This window comes from Lissotriton vulgaris, chromosome 1_1 (assembly GCF_964263255.1).
Source record: "Lissotriton vulgaris chromosome 1_1, aLisVul1.2, whole genome shotgun sequence".
NCBI classification, from domain to species: Eukaryota; Metazoa; Chordata; class Amphibia; order Caudata; family Salamandridae; genus Lissotriton; species Lissotriton vulgaris.
The window spans coordinates 441,805,825-441,833,715 of NC_141685.1; the positions used below are offsets into that span (position 1 = coordinate 441,805,825).

The 27,891-nt window shown below is 40.5% G+C and overlaps 1 protein-coding gene across 12 annotated transcripts in view; it reads left to right on the forward strand.

Moving 5' to 3' along the window:
- Positions 1-27,891, forward strand: part of NFIA (nuclear factor I A) — a 773,858-nt gene that overhangs the window by 547,981 nt on the left and 197,986 nt on the right. For all 12 annotated transcript variants that reach the window (XM_086953211.1, XM_086953183.1, XM_086953198.1 and 9 more), the window contains exons 3-4: positions 3,759-3,824; positions 15,496-15,570. In XM_086953211.1, coding sequence (XP_086809337.1) covers positions 3,759-3,824; positions 15,496-15,570 — 141 coding nt within the window. The remainder of the gene's footprint in view (positions 1-3,758; positions 3,825-15,495; positions 15,571-27,891) is intronic.

The window sequence follows — 27,891 nt, forward strand, 5'->3', positions numbered from 1 at the left end:
TAGTTGGGCTCAAACTGAACATGCACAAAACCATTGAAATTCAGCAGTTATACTTACCTGAGTTAACTATAACTTACGCCGCTGCAATGCACTGCTTATGACTTCACATATAACATCACTCATGACTTGGTCCATTACATCACTCATGACATCTCAAATGACATCACTGATGACATCATCCACAGAACCACTTGCACATCAATTCAAACCCCACACAACCACTCATACACCCACTCACACACCCATAGAGCCAATCACACATCCACTCACCCATAGAGATACTCACACATACATCTACTCACTCTTCCACAGTCCCTTCTACAGCCAATCACTCATCCCATAGAGCTACTCACACACCTTCTTATTCACCCATGCAGCCACTCACACACCCATATAGACTCTCATCAGAGCCACTCACTCCCCATACAACCACTCACACACCAACACAACCATTTACATACCCATTTACACAGCCATACAAGCACTCACATGTCCACTCACTCCCCTGCCCATACAGCCACTCCAATACAGCCACTCACACACCCACTCAGTTAACCAAACAGCCTCTCAAACAGGCACTTACTCACCTATACAGCCACTTACACACCTGTCACTCGCTCACACATTGACCCAGTCATCTATACAGCCACTCATACACTCACTCACCCAAACATACAGTCAGTCTAACAGCCAGTCACCCATACAGCCATTCACACACCCACTCACTCGCCACTACTGCCACTCACACACCCATACAGCTACCTATGCACCCACTTATTTACCCATAGAGCAACTCCGACACTCACACACCCACTCACACACAGATGCACAGTCACACAGTCACTCAAATAATATATGTTAGAAATAGTATCACTCAGTCGTAGTACACAAAGTACACTGATTTAACTTTTGTAGTACCTTAGTATATATGTTTAACACTCATAAACATTTAGAAAATACTCACAATCACTGGATCATAGAATTATTGATGTCATCGCCCACCCAACTTTTATATGGCCCCGTTGGCAGATATAGTTGATAAATATGGCATCAGTATTGTGTCATATGCGGAAAAGACACATTTGGTGGTCTCACTGTCTCAATCTCAGGAAGAGGCGGCCACCAATTTTGCCACATGTTTACAGGAACTTGCAACCTGGATGTCTAACCACTACCTAAAGTTAAATGGTAGCAAGACGGAGGTTTTAATTGTGGGGAGGACTCCCACTTTATGGTCCTCATCGTGGTGGCCTCAAACACTGGGCACAATCCCCCCTCCCAGTAACCAGGGGAAGAACCTGGGGATGGGGTTGGACTCCGAAGTTTTTCTTCGATAGCCAAACAAGAATTGTGGCAGGGAAATCCTTTGAACTGATGAGAGGGCTTCGGAAGATTCCGGACGTGCTTCCAGTAGAAGCCAGGAAAACCCTAATACATGCACTAGTAACTTCCCGCCTGGATTACGGGAATGTCCTATACTTAGGAGTGAGTGGCAAGAGTGTGCAGAGACTGCAATGCATACAGAATGCAGCGGCATGCCTTTTGCTGATGCTACCTTGGAGAACGTCTTCTAGAAACGCCCTCGCTACCCTGCCCTGGCTCCTGGTGAAGGAGAGAATAAACTTTAAAGCCTTATGCACCAGTCACTGTATCTTGCAGGGTAAAGGACCTAGCTACCTACATACCCTACTGCCCTCTTACTCTCCAACTTGGCCCCTGCGGTCCTCGGGGGCTGGACTGATGCCAATTATTAAAAGAGCAAGAATGGGTGGCCGGTCTTTTCGCCATCTGGCAGCTAAACATTGGAATGCCCTCCCTCTCGACCTCTGGACAGAACTAGTGTAGAGGATCTTTCGGAAAAAACTAAAGACCTGGCTTTTTCAAACGTAAGGGGCTCATGCTAACAAGACTCTGAGAGCACCACACAAGATGAGGTTAGGGGCCGAAGCGCGGGGACACACTAGATCAGCGTAACCATGCGCTTTATAAGCTCATTATTATTTATTTATTAATCAGTGATATCACTGCCCATGTAATGAGTGATGTAAGATGAGAGGTCATAAGAAGTGCATTGCCGGGGCATAAGTTATAGTTAGCTCAGGGAACTAGAACTTCTGAATTTCTATGGTTTTGTACATATACAATCTGGGTCTAAGTGAAACGTCCCTGTAACCTTTGTTTCTTTCAGTGATATATATATATATATATATATATATATATATATATCTATATTATCTCGCATTTACAAGTTACAGAGAAGTTATATGTTTAAGCTCAGACCCACTGCAGAAACCTGTGCATGAAAGTATTTTGGAAGACTTTAAATGTTGGATCCTGCCGCTAATCATAATAAAGTTCTCACATTTTAAAACTGTAATTGGTAGCTAACATGTTACAATTTTTTTTTTTATAAATAAGGTATGTAACATGTTAGCTACCATTTCGTTTTAAAATTTTAGAACTATTATAGCAGCAGGATCAAACATTTAAAATCTTCCAAAATACTTTCAGGCACAAGTTTCTGCAGTGGGTCTGAGCTTCTAGGTATAATTTCACTGAAAATGAGAGCTAATATTTATGACCTATTGCAACAGCATGTGACTAGGAGAGTTGCAACTAACTTTGTGATTTTGCTACAACTTTTTTTTACTTCAAAGTTTTTTTTATATAGTTTTGAGATAACAAATTATACATAAGGTAAACAATAAAACATAAAGTGGCCTGAAATTATTTAAAATGGGGAAGTCACACAGCAGTTTGGAGATTGTGGTTGGTTCAGATGACTTATCCAACTTAAAATTAATACACAGATAAATAATTAAGAAAGGTAAGAAGAGAGAGGAGAGAGAGGAGCCATTACGCTGTATCTATTGTGCACATTGGACGTACAATGTGCAGGGTTGCAGTTTATGATTGTGAGAGATTGTTAGAGAACAACATTTTAACCAGTACTTTAAACATATTCGTAGAGTACGCTTGGAACTGCACTTTGCTCATGATTTGATTATCTTTTTTACTATTTCAATTGTGTGGTTCTGATTCCCTGGCTCTTCGCCCTATTTTTGGGATTGGCCTGCATGTGGAGTATTTATGCCTCAAGCTTTTTTTAAATAGTATTTTCATTGATTGAAACCAGGTTATTATTTTTCTTTTGGCTTTTTGCACACCATTTTAGATTTGGCACTCAGTTGATAGTACATGTCCTGCTTCTTTCCCTCTCACTTTTTTCATCTTCTCTGCAGCCTCTCTCTCTCTCTCTTACTCTCTCTCTCTCTCTCTCTCTCTCTCTCTCTCCCTCTCCCTCTCTTTGTCTCTCTCACTCCCTCTGTCTGTCTCCCCTTATCCATCTCCTCCTCCACTTCCTCAACGTTCCCGACGGTTAAACTCAGGCCACTAACTCCCCCATTTTAGGGATTCTTTCCCTTTTTTGTTAGTGTTTCTATTTCATACATTCATTCAATGCTTTAGCAGTACTTGCTTCTGGTGTCACTGTTGCCATTTAATCCAGTGAAAATATAATTTTGCAATTTGTGAATTACAGAATAGCAAATGAAAAGTCATATCTCGCTTTAGGTAATCTCTGCTCGCTCAGCGTGTAAAATGCCATGCAACTGTTTTGTTCTCTAAATCATTTTTGAGGATATTTGTACTCTAACTCCTATGTTCATAATGTATACGTATGCAGATAATATTTTTAAGAAGTCTGAAATCTTTCCAATGCAGGTCCTGTAACCTTGCCTTTATTTTGTATCTTTCAGATTCAAGTCAATCAGATAGTCCCAGCCAGCAAAGTGACAGTGATATTAAGGACCAGCCAGAAAATGGTAAGGATTTGCTTGCTGTTTATTTAAATAATTGTTAGCTTCTCTGTAAAGCAAGATAGACTTTGCGTATGTGAGTGTTTTGATAGCAATAACATGGCAACTCATCACCACCTTCTTCAATGGCAGTTAATTTTGCAAAGTTGAAGCATTTCACAAAATGCGGCATGGTGTAAGACAAATGTTTACAAAACATTAAAATACGGTAGCCGGAAAGAACTATTGAATGGTAAATCATTCAACACATACATTTTTTAATTTTTGAAAAGCCTGTATGTCAATTTTGAAATGTTGTAAAACAATATCTGCACTATGAAGATATTTATGCTGTTGAGATCCAATCCATGTGCCTGAAATTTAAACAAGCATTTACAATGCAATGGTCTCGGCATTGCTAAAGTTAGAGCTATTGGCATTGCTCATGACATTTTTATTTACGTTTTTGTTTGTAAAACATATAAATAAATCTCATTGTCATTTACAATGCTAATAGCTTAATCTCTCGCAAATACAAGACCTATTGCATTTGCACCCACACACAGAGCCACACACACATACAGAGCCACCCACACAGAGTCATTCACATAGAGCCACCCACATACACAGAGCCACCCACACAGAGCCACCTACACACACAGAGCCACCCACACAGAGCCACCCTCACACAGACAGAGCCACCCTCACACAGACAGAGCCACCCTCACACAGACAGAGCCACCCTCACACAGTAGTTGAGAGTAGTCATGACCTACATTTTTTAAGAGGTAACTGTAGGTTATTGCTCGCCCCGCCCCCCCCCCCCCCCCCCCCCCAAACAACACACTGCAAAGAACAGGCAGGGGAGCGCTTATGTAAATCAAAATCAAACACAGAATAATTTCCATTTAAACAAGTTTCAGAAAAATAAGCCTGTACACAGTTTATTAAAAGTCCCATTTGGAAAGAAAAAGCTGCAAGACCCTGAAACTGAACCTTAAATTTAGGTAGGTCGTTGACGTCCTGAAGAAAGGGGAAGTCAAGAGTTAGTCATTCCTGCCTTTCTGAAAAGCAGAACAAGTGCATTACGTCAAAATGTGTGGGGGATGGGGAAGCAATGCACTTACTGCCACATCCACGCAGGACACTTCCCAAAAGACAGTGACACAAAGGAGGTCACGGATTTGTAAAATAGATGTATTTAGGTTTCCACATCACACAGGCTGCGCTTCCATGTATGGCTGCAGCACTGGAGGGGAGGTTCTCAATTTGCAATTTGTTCACAAAACTGCTATGCAGAGGAAGGTAAGCCAACAAATTAACTGGGAGAGCCGAGCTAAGAGTCGGCTCAGGCTCCAAGAGCCTGTGCACAAGCCAAGCCTCCAAATGATTTTTCATGTAAAAATACGATAAGGGTCTTCAAAATTCTAAAATAGTGTATTTTTTTTAAAAGTGAGTTTTCGAACACGCACTGAGAAACATTTCTGCCTGTTGAGGCTGTACTTTCTTGGTTCCCCAGGTAATCAAGTGGGCAGCTGTCACCACATTAACTCATGTGAATGGAGGCTTTTTTAGGCAAGAGAACCACGGGCTGTGCCACAGCATGGCTTCTAGTTCGAGGTTTCAGTGGCTCGCCCACTTCTACCGCAACGGATGCTGACAGCAAGAGGGGAATGTGCCCACGTGTCACAAATCTGTTGGTTTTTAGCAGTACAGGCAATTATGGTAAAATAATCAGATTCAGGCAGTATCAATAACACTTATGAGCCCTCCAAGCAGAGAGTGTTCCATCAGGTTCTAAGTTAGTCACCTCCTTTGGTACAAAAGAACCCAGGATCATGTACATCTGAGTAGAAAGTCAGATATCTCTACTCGTGAGGAGATAAGTGCTTGTGTTGTGCATAAACTCACAGACAGGTGAGCCAAAGGGATCCTGGACCCCATGATTTGAAGGTCTCCTCCCGTAGTATCAGGTTCTACCATTATGCACAGATGAGCACAAGATGGGAAGGGTACACAATACGACTGAAATTATCAGAGTTAGAGTCCTGTCCACTAAAGTGTCAAAAATATGTTCAGAAAACATTGCCATCCACTTCTGGGCTTCTCTCTTAAAATAGCGCCCAGTCCTGGCTGGTTCTGGATGTATGGCAGTTATTTTACACATCTTAAGAGAGGGATTAACAGAAGGCTCAGAGACACAACAACATACTTGTCGGCTGGGAATCACAGACATTTAGAGTACGTGTTTAAGTTACGACCCTATGATGCCCCCCACTTAAATACCTTCCCGCGGTTCATAAATACGATCACATGTCTGAAACGGGAACGGTACCAAAGAGCCCTCTTTTAAAGGGCTGGGGTAAATAATTGTGTCTCGCGAACCACTACACCACACTCTCGAAACCCCTATCTCGCCACACCAACCTCCCCGGTAACTTCCTCACTCCCCCCCCCCCCCCCCCACACTTCTCACCGGAAGGTCTCCTCTATCTCAGTCACGCTTGTGTCCTTCTCCACGGCCAAATTGTTGGGCTTGCGGTTTTTGTTCAGCTCCCCGATGCCCCCCCCCCCAGTAGAAAGCCGGTGCAGGTGTGTGCTCGTCCCCGAACACAGCAATCAACTTTCCACGACCCGGCATGGCCGCTCCTGGGGTGTGTTCTCACACACGGCTGGTCGGCTTCAGACGTGAGCAGAGGGTGCAGTGAATGGCTTTTCTAGGCACTTTGAAAAGTTTGGGCGCTATAAAGCCGGACGTTCGCATGAGCAGAGGGTGCAGTGAGTGAATGGTTAGTTGTTGGGATCTAGGCTGCAAGTTGGTGAACGCTAGCTTTTCTAGGCACTATGAAACGTTCTGGCGTTGTAAGGCCGGACGTTAGCATCAGCAGAGGGTGCAGTGAATGTCTTTTCTAGGCACTTTGAAAAGTTTGGGCGCTGTAAGATCAGACGTGAGCAGAGGGTGCAGTGGTTAGTTAAATTCAAGGGTGCAAGATTAAACGCCAGCTGTTCTAGGCAGTTTGAAACAAATAATGTTTTTTGTTTATAAATAGCATTGACAATCAGATGCCAGAACCACATTCCTTACACGTAATTATCTGTAAACAGCTCGGTGATTGCAGTTTCCGTTACATATAGTTTGGTACCAGATAATCAGATGTCTGTGTGAGAGCCGAGAAAAGACACGAGTGGAAGAGAAAGTAAGAACCATTCTTCACTGCCCTCTCAGGCAGCTTCAGAATTCTGAGAGAAACCTCTAATGCCCGCAGTCTATTTCAGAAGCATCAGACCAGCAGTTCTGCCCTGGACAGTTGGACAGGACAGTACCATCTAGTCAAGGAACTTATAATCGCTGCTGAATATGCGCCGTTGGTTGCAGCATTTATTTTTCCCCACAGGACTTTCACCCAGAGCAAACAAAAGCAGAAACAGAGAGTTAGTGAGGGTCGGGAAGGGGCAGACAGAGTAGCTGGGGAGACCCCCGCCCCACCATGAGTACTCACTGTAGGGGTTGGTGCTGCCTTGGCCCAGCTCCGGAGAGTAGTGCTTCCACCGGGACCCCCCGCAGGACATGACCACGGTGCGGATGAACTCCCGCCCGCATAGCTTCACCCCGCTCTCACTCGAGCACGTCAGAAGCTGAGGCGACGCCGAAAAACAACAGGGCGAAGGCAGATGGGAGTAGAAGGGCGAAGCAGGCCATGGTGAACCGACTCAGCAGGCGTCCTGTCACTGCAGCTCCGCCGCTTCCTTAGCTCTGGACTGGGAAAGCAGCGGCCCGAGATCACCGGTATCAACACTCACACCCGGACCCAAAGTGTGGCAAGAGCGGATTGTCTGCCAGCTAGCCGCGTCACGCTAACCTTAAACAGTAGAACTACTCAACGATTTAAAGGCTGGCTAGAGTGGATCTGGTGGCACGGTAAAAGTGAAGAACATCCCTGTCAGCTCACCGGCGACTTTCTACCTGGGCGCAGGAGCTCGGGGTAGGCTCCCGCTGCTTCCTGCTTGGCTGCCTATACTTCCGGGTCCTGGGGGGAAGCACTTCTGGGTCGCCGCCGGCAGCGCGGCGGCCCCTTCAGGTCACTACAGGCGGTGCGTCAGAGTGCTTAACAGTAATGACACATGAGAAGATTACGAGTGAACAATTACAAAAGCAGACGTTAAGTTCCATGAGGCAAAAGTGACAATTGAGAGCAAACAAAATACAAGAGGTAGTAAAGGGTACATTACAGGAGGAATAGACTGGGACCTCGGCAGAGGGAGGGTGTAACGCCCATCACTAGAAAAGGGGCGGGGCTTAAAAAAAGAGAGAAAAACGCCCCCGAATCGCGTTCAGACGGGCCTGAACTGAGTGACGCCCCTCTCCTCCAATGGCTGGCCAGCATTTACGAGGCCAACCAATGGAGAAGAGGGCGGGTTCAAGCCCCATATTAGACAACAAAAGATCTCGGACTCCGCCCACTTCGTGGGACATTAGTCCGAGACCTAAAAATGGTGTAACCAGCTGTATTTTCCATTACGGGTAGCAAGCCCCCTCCTCCCCCTTTTTGTCTGTCTGCTAAATATGCAAGATAATCTGATTTCTAGCAGCTGTATTCTTACCACCATTGAAAATAACTTAATAGTTTTTCTTCTGCTACAGCAATGTTGATGGAACTGTAATACCAGCAGGGCAATATTTTAACACATGCTATATTTCTTGCAAAATGAGGCACGGAGTGCTACTCATTCTTAATAGCTACACATTCTTATATACAATGTATATTACTAATGACAGTCCTATACCTTTTTGTATCTAAATCACATATATATATATATATATATATATATATATATATATATATACATATATCTATCACCAAGGTCCCCGAGGCGTTTTTTTAGAGGGCACACACAGAGTCCCAACCATCAGGTTTTTTCTTTGTTTGACCTGCCCTTCATATCACGCTACAATTATTTCTTGCCCGACGCGTTTCCAGGATTAGATCTTCTTCATCAGGGGCTTGCTCCATGATATCAGGAGGATCCGGCCAGTCCTTCTTTTATGTTGCCTGGCGTATGCATGTCATTACCTATAGTAGTACTGCTAAGTGCACAGCGGCATGCTGGGATATGAAGTCCTATTTTCTATGCCCTTAGTGGGTTCAGTTCCTCCTGATCAAATTTAAAAGCGTAGTTAATTTCCTTGGTAGGATAGTGACATTTCCGGCAAGTCACCATTAATTAAGGTCATCTGTGCTGCATGACGATAAAACTCGTTTTCAGCAGCAGCCTCCATTAACTTTGTTTGGATGGTGCTCCTCCGCAGGACATGGCTGCCCTGCTCGATATGAATCACCAAAGTTCCTGAGGCGTTTTTTTTTAGAGGGCACACACAGAGTCCCAACCATCCGTTTTTTTCTTTGTTTGACCTGCCCTTCATATCACGCTGCAATTATTTCTTACCCAACGCATTTCCAGGATTAGATCCTCTTCATCAGGGGCTTGCTTCATGATATCAAGAGGATCCGGCCAGTCCTTCTTTTATGTTGCCTGGCGTATGCATGTCATTACCTATAGTAGTACTGCTAAGTGCAGAGCGGCATGCTGGGATATGAAGTCCTATTTTCTATGCCCTTAGTGGGTTCAGTTCCTCCTGATAAAATTTAAAAGCGTAGTTAATTTCCTTGGTAGGATAGTGACATTCCGGCAAGTCACCATTAATTAAGGTCATCTGTGCTGCATGACGCTAAAACTCGTTTTCAGCAGCAGCCTCCATTAACTTTGTTTGGATGGTGCTCCTCCGCAGGACATGGCTGCCCTGCTCGATATGAATCACCAAAGTGCCCGAGGCGTTTTTTAGAGGGCACACACAGAGTCCCAACCATCCGTTTTTTTCTCTGTTTGACCTGCCCTTCATATCACGCTGCAATTATTTCTTGCCCGACACGTTTCCAGAATTAGATCCTCTTCATCAGGGGCTTGCTTCAAGATATCAGGAGGATCTGGCCAGTCCTTCTTTTATGTTGCCTGGCGTATGCATGTCATTACCTATAGTAGTACTGCTAAGTGCAGAGCGGCATACTGGGATATGAAGTCCTATTTTCTATGCACCCTGCATATACCAATACTTTCAATCCAAGGCGAAACAGAAGGACATATATACATATATATATATATATATATATATATATATATATATATATATATATATATGATTTATTTTGTAGAGTTCTTTGTTCTTGCTTAAGCAATTCTTATAATTCCTGTGACTTCCTTCCCCGTTCTACTTTACTTGTATCACCAATCACTGTGTTTCATGCTTTACCTAAAAATAAAAAAGGGTAAAGATTAACAAAATGTTCAATAACAATGTTGGTTAACTCAGACCCCCTTAACCCACACCATGATATAATTTACTTATTGGTACAATTGTTTCAATGTTAATGTAACCACAACATCAAACAGGAAGGATTTTCATGGCAAACTGTACACTATATTTACTATTACCTCTGTCTCTGTTAGTCCATTATAATGTTTTTACAATTTTTCCTCAACAAAATTCAATAACTGAGGACAATCACAAGACATAGTGGTTTCTGTAACCTCTGATGGTCTTTGTTAATCGTCCTTAGCTGATTATAATGATATTCTTTCTAACACCGGCCATGTTCATTCTAAATGAGGCACTTCTAACCCTAGTTATTTGCAATTGCAACATGTTCTCTCATTTTAGCTCCCATTTTTATTCTCATTTTTGAGGACAGTGTAGTCTAGAACTCTTTTCCCACTACTTTCACTCTTGTGTTAATTAAACTCTCCTATTTAATTGGACAGAATCATGTAGCTAATGTTTTATTTCAGTATTCTTTCTGTGACTAAAATTCTACAACTCTTTCTTAGTTATCACATGCAATTTTCATTTGAAACACATCTGATAATTCCCTTATAAGTGAGGATTGCAGTACAGACATCGCAAAGAATAAATGTTATTTTGGAATCTGCATACATCCCAACTCTGATATATGGGTTAATTAGCTTCAGTTGAGTCTATATGCCACATTTATTTTCCATCCATCCACATTCTCCAGTTGGTTTAAGAATCGATAATATTCAATGTTTTCCTAGTTTTTATCTTCTAGATTCCAGCACATTCAAATTGGTGTTTTGTCAAAAGTGATAACAGCTATAAAAGCTATCCACAAGGCACTCTGGAAAATGGCCTGTCAGCCCCTTTGGCTGTGACATAAATATATGATTATTGTGGATATTCCGAAATTATGAGTAAGATCTAGCATGTGTGGGGGTCATCAAATATCACTGATGTCCAGGAGACATTCCGCACATGAAGTTGGTATCATTAAATCATTGAATGCATATAATTATCATAATCACTGCCAATCTCGCTATTTAAAAATGTTTAACCTGGAACTGGTGAAGTTTTTAGAAGACATTTGTGACAACAGAGAGTATAAACAAAGGTACCAGCAGCTACAAGATACAAATCACTCCATGGTAATCCTGCATTTATTTACTTTGGCATTGTATATAGCACTATGTGTTTCCTTTCTGCAACTCCATAGCACTGATATATATACAGCTTTCTTGCTGGACGTAGAACGTATTGTCGTATCAGTCGGGTTCAATGACCATGTTGCATATTCTTCAACAGAACCCATGCTCCATTTCATTTTCAAAAGAAGTAATGCTGAAGAGTTCCATTTTTCACTCTTTGGCAGGGGTTATAGGCATTCCAGAATTTTGGTCCTTGTACACCCAGCGATCTTACCATTGTTTCATCTACTTTTAAGCGATCGATTGTTGTGGACAGTTCTTGAGCAAAGGTGAACGATGAAGATGTAGTGTGGTTTTATTACTACAACTATGCTTGCCTTTGTCCCGGCTAGATTTGTGGACTGCTCAAAAGTATTTGCATTTGATCCTAGCATCTACCAGCATCCAGTAGAGGGCCACAGGTTTGATTTAGACCACTATTGCTTACCAAGATTAAGCTACATTATGCCTGTTTTGTTCTAAGGTTTTGGAACATAGAAATTATTTTCTTGGGGAGACCAGAGTAGATGTTATTACAGGAATGTAAGCTTGCTAGGACAAGGGCTTTCATCTGCTCAATTCTGTGATGAGCTTGATGAGCATGAAGAAATGGAAGAATTTTGCAGAGTAGGCTGAGAGACATGTTCACATTCTTTGGTACAGCATTGACTTGAAAATCAAAGGAGAGGTTGTTATTGAATGGACGGTCCACTTTTCTTGTTTTAATTGAGGCCGCAAAAAACCTTCTGAGGTTTGTAGACCAGGGAAATGGTAGAGCATATGACTCATATTTTCTAACAATTGCAATCTTATCCTTGGCATCTTTCCTACATAGAAAACTCACTTTCATCAAATTAATTAAGTTATTTAAGCACAGAGTAATGTTAGTTGGAATTTCAGGGCAGATGTCCAAGTAGAAGTTGATTTGGATTTGGGTGTCATTGGCATTAATTTGGAAGTTCACTTGGTGCTGCGGAATGATGCATGCCAGGGGCAATAAATATACAAATTTTGGAAAGCAGACGGAGATGTATGATCATTCATGAAAGCCATATATATGACAGAGTCTGAATGATTCGGTAAATCCAATTCTGACTCTTTGCCTGCAGTCGATGAGAAATGATGGAACCCATTCAAGCACAGGTCCGGATATTTCTGTCGACTGGTCAAATCTTTTCAGCTTTATTGTGTCATCAACATATTGTATGCAAAAACCACAGTTGAGGGACAGAATGCAGAACAATGTCATACATTCACCCCAGTACAGAGATCTGGGCCTAAATCCATCGTTTTTTTGCACTCCACACCACTCCACATCACTGAGAATTCAGGTAGAAGCTGAGTGGTTTTCCTATACTCCATCCAAGTTGAAAAAGCTGTTCTTTCGTTTTAGCTAGTGCTGTATCAGTGCCTCTCCCAGATTGGTGGTAATGGAGCTGATGTTGAAGTTCCACATACTTTTGAAGTTGTTCCATTGCCTCTCTTAATATGATGTTGTGGAGAAAGGGGAAGTGGAAGATTGGTCCATAATTGGCCAGTATTTTCAGGACATCCAGTGTTTTAATATAGTGGAAAATAGAGTTTTGTGTATGTTTATTCTGGTTCAACAAAAGAAAGTGGGGTTCTGTGGAAGAGGGGAGCTACAATGATGCCTTTCTGTACCCATGTAGAACACACAAAAGGTGATAGTAGGAATGCTTGCCGTAAGTATAACCACTGGCAGTCACTCGGCGTATTATTTCCACACATTATTCTTTTGCCCACAGTGCCACCTCAATATGGACCCAGCCATATGGAAATTAGTCTCGATCCCTCTCCAGTAGGAACAGTCCAGTTTGAACTACTAGGCCAAGTCCTACCTGAACATAAGGAACCTAAGACTAGTTTCACGCTGATTGGAATTCATCAGTACAATGTAGCTTCGTCAGTTCGGTGTAGCTTAGACAAGGGACTGAAATGCGGCCCAAGTGATTGCCAGTGGTTGAGAATAATTCAAGCATTCCATCCATCACCTTGTCGATGTTGCACTTTACACCCTTCGTACAATCAGTATGCCCAGATGTGGGTCCCATGCTCACTGTGCCCTAGCTACACCTCTCTGATGAGACCTGTTAGGTTACAACTGGTCTGGGGTTGCTTGTGATCGTTTCTGTAAAGGGCTTCGTTTGGCAGTCCGAAAAGGACTGTTCCCATGAGGAGCAGGTTGTAACTGATTTGTAAAAGGTGGGCTTTATCTAGAGTGGCACGGTGAGTGAAAAAGGATGTACTGTAATGCAGCCCCAAGCGATTTCCAGTGGCTGAGATTAATTAAAACATTTTGATCCATCACCTTACGCCCCAAGTGCACCAGGCATGCCGAGACATGGGTCAAGTGCTCACTGGGACAAAGGACCCATGGCAGGGCTGAAACGGACTCATTTGCATAGGATGGGCCTATGTCTAGAGTAGCATGGTGTCCTATAAACGATGGACAGGAATGTGGCCTGAGCGATTGCGAGTGGCTAAGATTTATTCAAACCTTCCATCCATCACCATGTTGCTATTGTTTTTTTCTGAACTTATTTCCGGGTCTTCGCCTTTATCGAATATGCTTTGCAGCTTGGGCCATTCAGAGTTCCATATGGGTGTGCGTGTAATAAATGGTAGGCTCAGTGGCAAAAGGTCTTCTTAAAGTCTTCATAGTTCCAAGCATTTGTTAGATGTGCATTGCTAATAAAGTGAATTCTGTCTAGAGACACAATTGATTCACAGTGAGTGAGTGGATTGGCTTACTGCTGCTGAGTCAGTCACTTATGACAGTTTAACACGTTTTCTGCCAAGCTTTATTTTTATATGAATTGTGAGCCCATGTCTGAATCCCAGTAGTTTGCACTGCATCGTTTGGCAATACATTTCTTCATATTTAAACAGAAGCAGATGTGTGTGCACATACCCATTCATATAGACCTGTTGGGACTGTAATAAAAGCAAGTCTTCCTTTACTTTTTGGGTGCTTTGACATTTTGTTTACAAGAAAACTCTTTTTGTGAAAAATGCTTGAAAATGTTTTGAACGGCATTGCTGCCCTCCAAAACATATGATGCTAAACATTTTATAAAATGTATTGCAAGGTTAGTATACACCATCACGCCACCCCAGTGTTGCACAAATCACACACATACCACATACAAGTACCACACACAGTAAAAGCACACACATATATCATAGTACCCTTTATGCCTCAAAAATCACTCAGTTATAGTTTGTGGTGTTTACGGTTACTTTTTTGCTTTTAAAGGAAGTTACTATCTGGGAGCAAGGTATACCCTTTTGTTAAGACGACAAAATCGCGTTGAAGCACAATAGTGTGGGAAGGATGGGCATTTTTGGGTGTATTTCTTGCAGTTTGTCAAATTTCCTAGCAACGGTTTTCCCTTTTTTATAGAAAGCAATAACTATTTACACAGAATACCATTATCCAAGGTTTAGATATAGATTTAGAGTGAATGTTACCCTAATTGTGTCTTTTTTTGTGATTTTCAATGTCCTGTCTATTCTTTCCACAAGTTACCATAGTCAATATAGAGCACATGTCCCTGGCGTAAATTTTTAATAAAAGGGTAGGCATAATTCTGCTCATATGTTTCCCAGAAAGCAACATTTGAAATAAATCCCAAAGTACATTTTTATATTCACTTAGGAAGTCATTTTGGTTCTAACGTTTTAGTCAAAATGTCCTTTATAATTTCCTGTTGAGGTTTTTCAATGTTGAATATTCCAGATGCCCCTGTGTTAGTACTTTTAAGACATTTCAGATTCCATAAGTATTTGGACTTGCATGTGTTTCCTTTTGAGTGTGAGGGTGTGTGGATGGGCTAGGCAGGGTGGAAGCATTCCTCTTTTTGACTGCAATATAATGAATTCATTGTTTATAGAAATAAGGAAGTCATAGGTTTGCCGCCCACATAGCAGGCCACCTAAGGGCATCCATCAGCCCCTAATATTTTAGCATTCCTAGACTTAATTCAATCCTTATGATAGCCAATAGCGTGCAGCTCATGTCTGCCTTTGGCTATCCGTTTCCATAAGCCATCGTTAAATTTATTCTTAAAATTAGTGCATGCTATAAAAGAACTCTGATCAGATTTTCTATTAATTACCATTCTTGATTTTCATTTGCTTTTAGGACATCTGGGCTTCCAGGACAGTTTTGTTACATCAGGTGTTTTCAGCGTGACTGAGCTTGTGCGAGTGTCACAAAGTAAGTATCTCAGCAAGTCTGTTGTCCATCAGTCTGCAACAAGCGTTGGGTGAAATGTTTCTCTTTGCTTCCTCTTGCCGTTATGTAAATTTATCAACTGTCCTGGTCAAGTAACTTAGCATGTTGGATGCTAAACAGTAGGCTCAGAATTGATTCACACAAAGTCCTACTATTACCAACGCCGACCTTCAGGGTCCACGCTCATTCCACCTGCTGATTGGAAATACCAAATTTTGATGGGCCAGGAATCAGTGCTGGAGCCAAGAGCAGCCGCAAAAGAGCAGCATTTCTTAATGGCCTGCGTTGGACCCCAGTTAGGGAAATCGAAGGCTATGATGTGGTCTCCTGCTGGAGATGATATTAACATTAACACTTAAAATAAAGTTTGTAATGTTGGGGTGGAGGTCTTGGAGCCAAGACATAGTCAAACATAGGCAATGCAAGGAGAATGCAGTTATGTCAAGGACATATTCGCGATACTCTATTAAAGCACTTGCATTTACATTCAAGATTTATTTCGGAATAAGCATTGAAGAAAAGAGGAGCAATAAGAAGTATCATTTATTGTTACTCATATTGAGAGTCGTTGTATTGGCTGGTTCAAAGAAATATAACAAGCACTTGTGAATTTAATGTCTAACACACAGTAAAATATTGTGCAGTAATTGATCCGTACAGTAAGTGCAATAGCATTCCTTGGAAAATAATGATCTTTGAGTAAAAATCACTGTATAAACGTGTCACTTAATGTTTATGAAACATTGGATATATAGTAATAGTAATGTGTTTAGTTGCTTGTATGCAGTTTGTGGTTAAACTAGATTTGGTGGTGACTCTTAACTGAATGACTGTGCTTTAGAAAAGCTCAGTAAAAGCTACTGCGATTGTATTGCACCTTTCCTTTTATGTTTTTTAAGCCCTTGATTTTTGATGAGGGGTAAGCACCCTTCAGGTGTGTGTTTTTTACCTTTAAAAAACAATATAACTCCTTCTTTCAAATCTGCAAGTGGCCTAGACTGTTCTCACCTTTTTTCTAACTGAATGGATTTCACTAACATGCTTCCTGTTGTTGCAAATCCTTTTATATCTTGGACCGTTAGGTGGACACCATTAAATGAAGTTGTTCATATTTAGCTTAGTTATTTAGATGGATACCATTAAATGAAGTTGTGCATATTCGAAGGGCTACAGTGATGTCCAGTATTAACCACCAGTCCTTGCTGAGGCTTCGACTGCCACTTCCACCAAAGACTGACAAAATAGTTATATGAGGGCACCATGCAGGCATACACGCCCATAATCATATGACCAAAGATGGAGATCATTATATGTATTTAAAGGGAATCGAGTTCCAACCCAAAAGAGGAAGTTAAAGGTTGTCTGCTGCTAGGGTAAAGTAAGAGTATGTTTTCTTCACCGTTAGTTTTGCATCAGACAAAAATGGGGGGGCGGGGGGGGGGGGGGAAACAATAAGCAATCACCGTTCTGGAGCTTGGAAAGTTCTTCACATTGTTGAAGAAAGAGGAAAGAGAAGGGTTTTGTGTTCTCAAGCTGAAAGAGACCAACGAGTGCAATCTGTTGAATTGTCTCCTTTTGGGTCAGTGCAATACCAAGGAAAAAAGACGTTCAAGGGAGATAGCTTCCATAACATAGCAGTGGACAAATTCTAAGGTCTCTTTAGAATACCCTTGGCTCACCTTTACAATTGTAGACTGCCAAGACAAGTATTTACTCTGATGATATCGCTGGTCGATGCAGGAATAAAGAATTCAAAAAGCAATGAAGGCTATGGACTGATACGTTTCTAGAGGATAGAGCACACTGCACATCTGCCACACATTCTGGTGTGGAAGACTTGGAGACAAACACATGTGGGAAATGGCTACCAGCATTGTTTTTAAGATATGGCTTGATAGGTGTGAATGGCGCGAAGAGGTTATATGCCCTTGCACAGCCAACCCACACGTATTGGGGTTCTTTGTCAACCATAGACTTTAGCTGTGTGTCCCATAATCAAGGCGATAAAATAAGGATTTGGAATGCCAGTACTACAACGTGATTGCAGAAAATGTGGGAGTAGCCATACATCCTCTGTTATCACGACTCATCGAGTTAAAACTGCGAAATTTGGACATTTGCTTAGAAGCCTTTGAGGAGGCTGCAATAATATATTGCTCTGCTGTAATCAGACAACTTGGCCGTTTTCTCTAGTATGCCTAAGGGGTTCCAAAAACATATTGCCTCAGCTAGCTGTGCCTGGATTAACTGGGGAAGTATTAACACAAAATAACGTGGTTATGAGGCTTGAGACCAGCGCTGGTGCTGAACTGAGGAGGTGAAGGAGTGCAACCTGACCAGTAAGGGCGACTGGTATCATGTGTAACGCACCAATATTAAGGTGTCTTAAACTTCTCATAACTAGTAATATATTCTTCTTGCAAGAATGGAAAGGGCGATCTATAGGGGCTTTGAGGGTTTATCCAACTTATACACGCCGCAAGACTACATAAAGGCCTGCTAACATTTCACCTGAAATAGTTTAGTTTGCAAATACAGGTTGGGACTTAGAGTGATCACAGGCAAGTAGTATTTGAAAAATAGACCTGTGTCCACGTGGGAATAATATTTTTGAAACCTCACAACACCTGATATTGGCTGGTTCTTTGTACAAGCCCAGAAAGAAAGGGAATGGATTTTGTCACACAGACTGACCGCTCTGATCAGAGGAAGGAACTCCACATCAGACTGGTTAACTAAGGGGAGCAGTGTTATAGGACAGTGATTCTTAAGCTGTGGGCCGACTTAACCTTCCTAAGATTCTTTACCTGATGTCTACTCCAAACAACTCGCCTGAAACACTGCAAAGCTGTGCTTCCCTCACTGAGTTTCGTAAGAGATTGAAGACCTGGCTGTTTTAGCACTTGGGCTGTTTTTTTTTGTTTCATCTTACCTTGATCTAGCACCGGGAAACCCCCTGGGGTAGCTGTGCACATTATAAGATGTAATAGTAATAATAGTAGTCCGGGGGTACGCAACTGTTTATAAAATTAAATCATAGATTGATAAAATACATATAAATAAAAAATCGCTACATTGTAAATTTAAAGTTTTAAAATGCTGCATAAAAGCAAATTAATTTGAAATTGGAAGCTAATATTTAGGTTGGTATCCTTATCTTGATTTGTGGGAGTAGCACAGGTATAGCAAATGCACTTTAGTATGGACCATTGATGACTTAATTGTAATAGCACAGTTATGTGCCGAAAAACAGAGCATGCTTCAGAAGCAAAAAAGACAGTGTGATATGCTAGAGTCTAGCATATCACTTCGTCTTTTAGTTACATAGCTTGAATTTGAGCCCAGGGTGATTAGCTCCTGGTGTGCAAATGCAAATTTCTTTTTGTATAATGGAAATACCTTATTCCCTGTGGAAAAAAAAAACCTTTCCTCTAAACCTCACCCTATCTTGGGGTGATCTGGTCCTCCTCCCGTCCTGGAAGGTACTTTTCCAATGATTTTCCAGGGTGGGTAGGGGTTTGCCCATAAACGTACGCTTATTGGTATTCACTAACTTGTAAGGCAGACCATGCTTCTAAATTCCCAGTTGCCACCCCTTGTGTGGGGTTTACTACTGACGATTTCTCTACACCTGTAGCTTAGAAACACACTGTAGTAAACCATGTGCACACTAAAATGTAAACATTTTCATTTTCAGCTATAAACATAATCTTACACACTAATATTGAAGCATTTTAATTTTTATCCATAAACATAAGCTTCCGGCCAATATTACATTTGGGAAATTGGTCCATATTCTGAAATATGGTTATAGCTCCTGGCTTGAAGTGCTGGCTAAAATAGTGCCTTACAGTACTGATTTTTTCTGCATGCCTGAAATTCTAGTTGTATTTTGGTTGGTGTTTTTGGAAAAACTATTTCTAGGAGATTACAAACGGTTTCCTTCCTCCAGACACTGGAAATAAGAGTTCCTTTACTAGGACATTGCAAGGGAAGGTAATCTATTTGCTAAACAGCTCTCTTAAATACTCCCAGGAGACGAATCTGGAGTTAGAGCTACAAGGATGGCAATTACACTAAGTGATGTGGTGCTCTCCCACTTGATTTTTTTTTAATTTCATGGTTTAGGATTAAACACAACTGAAAGCTGGCAAAAATGGATTCCCCATTTATCCTGAATTAATGAAGCAAAGAAAATGACGAGTTCAGTAGTTTCGATGCCAAATTCCCTTGTTTTCATTCAAAAGGCTACTTTAAAAGGGAGGAAACACCTTAAACTTGACTCTGAAACACTCAGTTTTTAGCGTCAAGTTAGCACATATTACCCAAACTGATAATTTGTTTGTACTTGAAAAGGTAGCTAATATTGCATCAGAAGTGTCTCAATACTCATATTTGGAAACATCCAGTGGGACATTAGAAAGCTAAATATAATTTGTCTTAAAGATCTCACCAATGCCATATGCTTAACTTTGAATTCGAAAGTCGCTCTCATCAATACAACTTATCATGGTTGATATGTGAGGGTCAGGTAATACTTTTTAGGTCGTTCTTGAGCAGGAACCCACAAGTCTTGCAGTTTCATGCAGTTTATGAGAGCCTCTTTTGAAAAAAAAAGATTCTCCCACTTCCTTGGACAAATTATAAAACCAACCTTTTGTTGCCTCCTGGGCATGTCAATTTGACTAATAATAACCAACCCACGTTGGCATGTAAAGGAATAGACTGCTCAGATTCCCTTGCATGGATTTTATTGTTAAGTCATTTTGATGAGCTCAAGTTCATATAGGATAAGTATCATGGCACTTTAAATTGTTGTCGGAATCTGAGATTATGCTGTTCTGCTTGACATTTGAGTCAAGATGTTCTGTTCCAGCACTTTAAAACCATGAGCACAAATCTAATAGGATGGGAAGTAGAAACCGTCATATATGGGTCCATTAGATACGGGTCTATCATTTTGACTGAGAATGTACATATTACATTTGTTGTAAATGAATACAGGGCCACAGCAATTAATGGCTTGATGTACCATGCCAAGAGCTCAGATCTCCAGAGAAAGTAAATAGAGATCTGGATCGACAACGTATTTGCATTGAGTGTGCTGGATATAATAATATGTGAACATGATTTGTAGAATATTTAAAAGTCGCAATTTATTTGTAAAAATGATAATTAGTCCATGTGATAACTGTTAGTAACTGTGGAAGTATTTAAGCTGTAATAATAATAATAATAATAATAATAATTACATTTGTAAAGCGCCTGTTACACTGTCTAGTGTGTCCCCGCGCTGTAGATCGCCATAATCAACTCCACTCCACTGTTATTTCTTCTCGACCCGTCAATCGGTTAGCCCCGTCCTAATCTTTGGGAAACAAGTGAGTTTTCAGCTCTTTGCAGAATACAAGCTCTGACGTCTCCAACCGGAGCTTCAGAGGGAGTCTGTTCCACTGTTGACCTGCCATAACACGAAAGGAATGCCCTCCCATTCTCACTCTGCTAAATTTAGGAACCTGAACCTGCCCCGTCCCGCTTGATCTCAGCTGTCGGGTAGGGTGGTACGGGGTAAGCAGGTTGTGGAGATATATGGGTCCTTTCCCCTGTAAGATACGGTGGCCAACACAGAGGGCTGTAAATGTCACACGCTCCCTGATTAGCAGCCAGTGTAGTGTTTTGAATGCTTTCTTAGAGGAAGCTCTCTTGGGCAGCATAAGGACCAAGCGGACAGTCGCATTTTGTATGCGCTGCAACCTCTGAGTGCACTTAGCACTGGCCCCCAGATACAGGACATTCCCATAGTCCAGTCTTGATGTTATTAAGGCATGGACCATGGTTTTCCTGGCTGTCAGTGGCAGCAGGTCCAGTGTTTTCCTGAGGACCCTCAGAATGCCGAAGCAGGTGCCTGCCACCTGTTTGGTATAGTGCTCGACCAAGATTTTATTATCGAGCCATACCCCCAGATTCCTCACTGGATTGCTCGGAATGGGTAGGGGGCCCAGCGCTGGAGGCCACCATGCCGAGGTCCACACTGAAGGAGCCTTCCCCACAATCAATACCTCCGTCTTATTTCCGTTCAATTTGAGGCAGTTATTTGCCATCCAAGCAGCGAGTTGCTGCAGACATGAGATGAAATTAGTGGCGACCTGCTCCTTCGTCTGTGTCAAAGTACACACTGAATTTGTAGTTTGCATGCTTACATTGTAAAGAACCTCATTCACTAAGTTGTATTTTTCTGTAAGACACAACTACTCACAAAACACATTGTCATTCGGACCTTACAGTGTGGGAAAGGAGATGATTCCATTGGAATTTAGAATATCTATGCCAAAATCTCCGGTTTAGATGTATTTATGACTTAAATGGCTGCCAAAGTTAATAAGGTTCTCATAGAGAATAAATGAAGTGAAACTACAATCCGGGATTCAACCAACTAAAACTGTAAACAGACCCAAAAGACAACGAAATAACTTTCTAACTCAACTTGTGGCATGTCTCTTATCACATGCCGTGGCACATTCTATGCCAGCAAGGGACTCATTCAACAAAGTTTATGATAAACAATACTGATCTCAAGTTTCTGCTGACATTACTTCTAAAAGATGATGATTTTCATGTGCAATGCTTCATTTTACGAATTTCTTGGCCAACTATATAAAAAAAACACAGCAGACATTCTCTCCTCTTTTGAATATGAAACTGTTATCCAGTTTCAGCATACTTGAACTAGGGTTTTCTATATTTTATGAGAGTGTACATTACAATTGTAGAAATGGATTCATGATGACATTCTTTTTTTACATTTTACTTCTTAGATATATACCAGATAATCTTTTCATGCAGGTATTTACGATAAGTTGTTCCTGAACTCGGAAGAAAACAACATTAAGTAAGACAGTGACACACATCTGCCCATTTCCCTATTGACCACATTTAATACAATTCTCTGTAACATTGTGGAATATGGCCAACCAAAACAATTGATTCCTCTCTTTGGCAATATAGAGCATGGTGGCAGACACATTAAAACCTAATAAGCTTTTGAAGAATACAAGGTGCTACTTTGCCCGCTGGTGCCGCAAACATCCCTATTTATAGTGATAGTCATTTTTCCTGTACTGTCTTGAACTTTACAGTGGACGAAAGAAACATAGCATGCATCACTTTATGGCACATCGTAATAAAAATGCATCTATTAACTATACAGAGATGTTCTGCTGCACATCAAACCTAAAGAGTCCTGTTGAAACATTAGCTATCTTAGGTCCTGGAAAAGCTACCGAGAAACACGTGAATGCAGAAGTTTAGTGGTATCACTGTTTCTGGATACTGTATTTTCTTGTATTCAATAAACATTCTCCCATTCACAGTTTGCACCATTTATGTCTGTATGGAGTTCCTTCATGTAGTCTTGAATAAAGAACATAAACCATCAGCATATCGTATTATTGTGTTTTGCATCAGAATAAACAAATTAAGTAAGCATGAAGTTGCATGATAAAAAACTTTAGGATTTGTTTTATCCTTATTCTGGCATTGCACATTTGGATATCACTATTTGTCTTTTTATACACATTCTTTCAAGCCACCTGACATTATTCAGTCAAAGTAACGGGTGATATTGAGCCGTAATCGGTCATAATGATAGCACCTAAGTAAATTCAAATTTAACGATAGAATGTAACAGGTAAAATTAGTGACCCATGACCTACTTGAAGATTAATTTTAATTAAATTATTTAACACTTTACACACTCCTATGGGGATGTGTGCCATTTTTTTTATTTATCACATTAGCATTGCTGTCCTTACTAAATTCATAATTTCTCCTCGAGTGATAAAACTCAGGTGTGGAATTCATGTAATAGGGACACAGATGAGAAGAGAGATATGTTTTTTTTAACGATTAATGCTGATTTGTTGAGCCCACATTACTGGTAATGAGGGCCAAAGTTGTAATTTTAATGATATTTACAAATATTTGCAGTGACCTCTAAGCACTTCTAAACACAGATGTGAGTTGTGCCGAAACTGCAGGTTAAAATATGGAAACCCTTATTTTTAAGAGCCAGTGATGGAACGGGTATCTTTACGTTGGAAATGAATATAACAATTCCTACACCACAGTGTGGAAATTCACGATTAAAGGCACATTCCCAGAAGTTTTCTTCTTGTATGCCTCAGAGTTTAAGAATCAAGAAAGAGTCATGACAATGTGTTATTTTGGAGGACAGTCTGCCAAATTCCTCTTAGGTTGATATTTGTATATGCATCTTGAATTTCTTTATTATTTGGTGGCATTGTTTTGGGATACGTTTTGAAAATGCTGATAGACAATACAATAGAACAGATAAAATAATGTTCACCTTTCAGGTTAAACCAAACGTCGTACTTTACATAGGCTCATACTCAGAGTAATACACTTTTTACCTCTGGCAGCCAGGTGTCTGGCTCTCTCTTTTTGAAGCCAGGACTAAAGAAAATAGCTATTTGCAAATTTGGTAAGACTAATGAATAGGACAAGTGTGATGTAGATGTGAATGGGATGCAAGGCATTAAAATAAGATTACACCACATAATAACCATCTCTTATGAACGGTTAATCGTTTAATAGTGACTAATTGAATAGACTATACAACAGACAGCTACTGGCCCACATTATACACATCCTTTGTTTTTAGGAGTTAAATGTCTTCAAGATAAAAATGGTATGGTTTGGTCCGATGGACTAAACTTTGTCTGACTATGACAGCCGCATCTCTGTTATTCATCCTTCAGAGGGAAATGTTACATTTTCAGAGCAGGTAGTGATGGACGTTCAGCTTTCTGAGCGTTGACTACATGATGGATTGTTATTGGCCCTTTAGATAATTGAGGCTATCTGTTACAGGGCAGTGACTGGGCTCAGCCAGTAATAGCCAGGTTTTTTCACGTCTGTCCACTGGCTTCAATACAATGGATCTTCACTTGCTTTGGGCACCTCTTTACATGTATATAGTAGTCATGGAATGAAGTCCTATTTTGCAGTGTTGTCTTAAGTGATTTCGGGGCACCAGACAAGACATTTTTTGAGGCCACCCGTTAGGTTTGAATTGTATTACCCAGTGTTCGGTAATGGAGTGTAGACAAAAGCATCTTTCTCGGGCCCCAAAAATTCTTATGATGACACTGGGCAAAAAAAAGACTGAATCAGCAGTAGAAGTAGGCATAGAGAATGAAATATGAAAAAAGAAATACGGAACTAGAGACAGGTGAACAAGAGAGAGGGAAGGTTTACTTTTTCAGTGGGCCCTTGGAAGGTAGGGGCGCTGGGCAATTGTCCACTTTTCGCATGCGTTAATACATCTCTGATATTATGAAATGTGGCTACAACAGTTGTCTATAGATGACTTTTTCTCTCCCTGCTGAGGTGTTTATCTTTAGGTGTGAAGAAATTATTTCATAGTGATGTAGCACGGTTTTAAAAATTATAATATATAACACACATGAAAATGAGATCAGTGTAGTATAAGCAATGTAAAGTTGTACTAATAAGAGTTTATTATGAAAATGTTGTTTATTAATGTTTATTGATGAAATGAAATGGCCTAGTGTTTGTAAAACTTTCTGTTGAGAATGCCCATTTAGAAAAGTCAGTGCAAAGACATGGTAGAAACACGATACAATCTTGAAATCTCGCATAGTAGTACTAGAGCTTCTATAGTTTTGAAAAATGAAAAACGAAAATTATACACTAATATGAATGTTGAGAAATTTGTGGTTGTAGGATATTCCTAACATTAGCTATTATCATGTAAATAATGCTTTTTTAAAGTCCTGTATATTCTCTGTTTGAAATGATTTAATTACATTATATTTGATGTTGGTTAAGAGCTTATTTCATTTAAACGTGTGATGCTAACTTAAAGGTTTTTCCGATAATGCTTTTCTCTAGTACTGGCTTTCCCCCTACTTGATATAATAGGCCATTTACCACTAGTAAAATGTTGCTTAATTTGTCCTGTACATGTGTACGCCCAAACGTTTCTGAATGTTTCACTGTGAAATATTTCTATGGCAACAGGATTTCAGTAATGGCGATAAGATGATTACTTTGTAACTCTTTTTACCAATAATAAGCCTATGTGGACTCTCAATCTTTCATTTCTCATGACCACCATGGGAAAACATCTCACTGTTGCAAGTGTCCTAGATGACTTTATGTGAAGCTGGATATATGATAGTCTTCTAATGGTGGTGTGATGCCACATCACTGTTAATTGCTAGAGACGTTATAAAATAAGGAACCCCAAAGGAGGGGTATCACGCATTCAAATTTTTCCTACTCTGAGACCTGGATGCTATGCTGATTGATTTTTGAGAACTTTCTCTTATTTTTGGACTACCTTGCTAATGCGTCAGTCGGTATGAGATGGACTAAAACCTTCTTCGTCGAACCTTTTCCATTTTTCCATTTCTTTTATTTCCTTGTTTACGCTAATGGACTCTCCCTTTAATAGACTTTAAATTTGAACCCTTTCCCCTTCTTCGTAGGATTTGAGCTGTCAGACAATGAGCTATCCGTCTGCCTTAATGGTGGTGGAACTCTGTAACTCTGTGAACTGATTCTGATGATAACAATCTGAGAAAGCCTGCTTAAAGGTTTGGCACTGTTATACAAGCTGTGATATTTGTAGCTGGAATTCTTAAGTGATTGTTTGTGGCGATGAACTGTGAATCTTTAATACAATAACCAAATACCTTTCTGAGTCTATTAGTGCGTCCTGTTGTCTCTTCCATTCAAACTGTGCTTGTTGCTAATGACTTAAATATGTTGTAGAGAGAATCAGCGAGCTCTGTCAGAACATCAAGTATTACTTCTTTTGTTATGCATTGCTGTTGCACAGCTTTTGGTCTGCATAATCCTAACTCAACTTCTTCAGGAGGTTGGGTCTTCGTGTTGCTATTCTTTATTTCTACAGCATGGTTTCAAAGAGTGGTGTACCTAAATCTGATCTCAAACTTGTGATTTGGCTGTCAAATAATGGTTATCATTGGACAGGTAACGTGGTGTTTGGCCACCTTCATTTCTACCCCTCTTATCGGCGGGGAAAGATTTGTTAGAAGATCATCGTCTCTGCTGTAAATGAAAGTGCTGCAGATTGTCTAACTATAAAGGGCCCAGTACGGTTAGAGTATTAAAGGAGCGTATGGTGAAATACAAATTTTTACCACCCTTATTCTGTATAAATAGTGAATCTTTAGGAAAAGTGACTTGAAGCCACTTTTCATGCAGCATTTAGGGCTATATAAAAGCAGCAAAATGATCTAAATTTAGACTATAATCCTGCCCCTTGATTTGCCTGTGATCATAGTAAAGGAGATATGATGTCTGCATTTAGATCGAGGTTTTGTGAATGTTCAAGTCATATTAATAGGATATGGTGGCTGGACATACAGATAGTATTATTATTTAATCCCCATATTGCTCTTATCCTCCCTTTTCTGTATAATGTAGCTATGTTGAGATAAGAGGCATCTCTTCTGACCTGTTTGTAAGTCTGTAACTCCACAAAACAAGTTGACTAATGCATCTGATATATTTATGTGTTACAGAGTGACAATATCATGAAATACATACTCAAAGTGGAGTTAGAAAATTACAAATCATTATTAACACTTCAGATTGTTATTTTGGGGTTTAGTAAGTGATGTTATTTGGTGAGAGATGAGTGTAACAGCACACACTCTACCTAACTTTGGCAGAGAAGAAAGAAAGTGGGCAGAAATGTGTTTAGAAGCATAGAAAACAAGCAGTAAGTAGTGGGGAAAATGAATGACAAGGCTAAGTACCATTCCATAATGAAAAAGGGGTTACCTTCCTCTATAATAAAGCATGTAAATGGGAAAAGGCCCAAAACAAAACTAGTATATTACTAACATTTCTATTTCAAACTTTCTCATTCCTGCCATGTCAGGCGTGATTGGGCACCAGGCAAATGCTGTTATTTTTTTGGCTAAGTATTGACTTCCAGTTAATATTTAAAATGATAAAAGTGTATTCACTAATGTGCTTTTCTGTGTGTTTTGCACAGATTTCCTATCTCCAGAGTAAATTAATTGTGTTTTCTAGATCATGTTGGTTGGTTTACTAACTTACTAAAAATCACTTTTGCAAGTTAGGTATGCCATTTTTGAATTTTCTATTCTGCTAGGCATTGCGTCATCCACATTGTTAGTATGTATTTTATTTACTCTTGGCTCTGTAAAACATTTACGCTTGTTTCTATACCACCACCACCCCTTTCCAAGACCTTCTATTGTT